The sequence below is a fragment of the Nannobrachium achirus genome, assembly GCF_963921795.1.
Source record: "Nannobrachium achirus genome assembly, chromosome: 2".
NCBI lineage: Eukaryota > Metazoa > Chordata > Actinopteri > Myctophiformes > Myctophidae > Nannobrachium > Nannobrachium achirus.
Window position 1 is genome coordinate 71,012,413 of NC_137811.1, and position 2,290 is coordinate 71,014,702.

Consider the following 2,290-nt stretch of genomic DNA (forward strand, 5'->3'; position numbering starts at 1 on the left):
GGTTAACAGTTCCAACTGAGATTTCCAGAGTTCCTTATCCCGAGCAACTCCCTCCACTCCCTCAGGGAGTATACCGAGGCGTTCCCAAGCCAGTGTGGAGATATAATCCTTCCATCTGGTCTTTGGTCTGCCACAAGCTCTCGTCCCAGTGGGACGTGCATCGAGAACCTTCCTAGGAAGGCGCTCGGAGGGCATCCGTACTAGATGCCCGAACCACCTAAGCTGACTCCTTTCCAAGTGTAGGAGCAGCGGTTCTACTCCAAGTCTCTCTCGGGTGACTGAACTTCTCACCCTATCTCTAAGGGAGATACCAGCCGTCTGAGGAAACCCATTTCATCCGCTTGTACCCGCAACCTGATACTTTCGGTCATAACCACACTTCATGACCACCATAGGTGAGAGTAGGAACGAAAATTGCTCGGCAAACAGAGAGCTTTAATTGCCTTCCGGCACAACTATTTTTTTCTCCACAACTGTGTGATTTAGCGACTGCAAAACCGCTCCTGCTGTGCCGATTCTCCATACGGAAATAATCAATGTAGCCGCCGCAGCCCTAATATGGTCTCATAGTGACATCATCAAGTATGATGATACCCCCTGTGAGAGTATAAAGACCCACAGTCCCAGATTGATGTTACTTAATTCTACAGAATTCTATATTGTAATCTTATTCAGATCTATTACTGCGGTTAGGGGTGCCTGAAACGAACCCTTTGAATTGAATTGAATTGAATTGAATTGAATTGAATTGAACGGCGGAGGGGCAGACAATCTCCCCAACGTGACTGCACTCCGTGGCGGCTGCCGTATTCATGTACGCCGTGCAGGGGATGAGACGTCCCCGCTATGCGCACATGGCTGCATTCCTGTGTCTCCTCCTCTTGCTCCCGCGTCTCATATCCCGTGACTCCTCCCGCTCCTGGGGAGCTGCCAGCCCAAGTGAAGAGGGAGGCTCCAGTGGTGGCACGCCGTCCTCGGAGCCGTACCCGGCCTACAAGATCAACGAGATTGGCAAGTGCCCGGAGGGGAAGGCGCCGCCGTTCCTGGTGCTGCTGATCGCCACCCAGGCTCATGAAGTGGAGGCACGGGACGCCATACGACGGACGTGGGGCGACGATAACCTGGCTCCGGGGCTGGGAGTCGTCCGCCTGTTCCTGCTGGGGGTGAAGGAGGGCGAGCTGGGACGCCTGCAGCAGCGCGCCTTGGCCTCCGAGAGCCTGAGGCACCACGATATCATTCAGCAGGACTTTGTGGATACCTACCACAACCTGACCCTCAAGACCCTGATGGGGATGCAGTGGGTGGCCACGCATTGCCCACGGGCCGCCTATGTCATGAAGACCGACAGTGACATGTTCGTCAACACCCACTACCTCATCCACAACGTGCTCAGACCTGAACTGAAGCCCAAGGACAACTACTACACAGGCTATGTCCACTGGAACCAAGCAGGGCCACACCGACACAGAACCAACAAGTGGTACGTGTCCAGAGAGACGTACCCGAGCGAGAAATACCCAGCCTTCTGCGCCGGATCAGGTTACGTGATCTCCGGAGGCTTGGCGGCGAGGATCTACAGGGCCTCTCTGAGCGTTCGCCGCCTGTATCTGGAGGACGTTTACGTCGGGATGTGCGTGGCCAGCCTGGGGATCGGGCCCACATCGCCACCCGGCAACTCTGTGTTTAACGGCTACCATGTGTCCTACTCCAGCGGCAGGTACAGGCGACTGGTCACCTCCCATGAGTTTAGTCCCGGGCGCCTGCTGGAGATTTGGCCTCAGGTTGCTCATGTCCCTGCATATTAATGTAAAGCCCCTATAGCAGGAAATCGCAAAGAAGAGAAAGCTTGCAGACGTCAAGAACACTGAGAACTGGACCCTTCCCGAAAGGTCAACCTGTGGCTTGAAGGCACAAGTTGAGGTTTAGGTAATCTGACGGACGTCACAATATTCCATTTGGGGAGTGAGACAGTTTTAGTACCAGTTCAGTTCGGTGTCCAAGCGTACAGCCAGATACCCACCATTGCATACTGTAGCCTATAATAAGGTTGGATGGCCCCACCCTTGCGACTAGGAGAGACCAGCATTGGTTCTTATTTATTCGTCAATTTCCCACCCAAACATTTAACAGCCGATACAAGCCCTCAACGCATCGCTGCCTCGACACGTTGTGGACTTGTCTTAGATCTTCTATGTTCGGTTAGCGCCAGTTGTGGTGGGCCGATCTGGGCCAAGATGCCAGGGCCGAATTTTATGTCCCAGTCCGGCCCTGCACATAATGCCTCCACTGA

At 54.1% G+C, this 2,290-nt stretch overlaps 1 protein-coding gene across 1 annotated transcript; it reads left to right on the forward strand.

Moving 5' to 3' along the window:
- Nucleotides 1-812: 812 nt before the first annotated feature.
- Nucleotides 813-1,805, forward strand: LOC308300231 (beta-1,3-galactosyltransferase 2-like; the record flags this gene model as incomplete). Its single annotated transcript, XM_080744041.1, has 1 exon — nucleotides 813-1,805. The coding sequence occupies one exon, from the start codon at nucleotides 813-815 to the stop codon at nucleotides 1,803-1,805; it is 993 nt and encodes a 330-aa protein (XP_080600167.1).
- Between the last annotated feature and the right edge of the window lie 485 nt (nucleotides 1,806-2,290).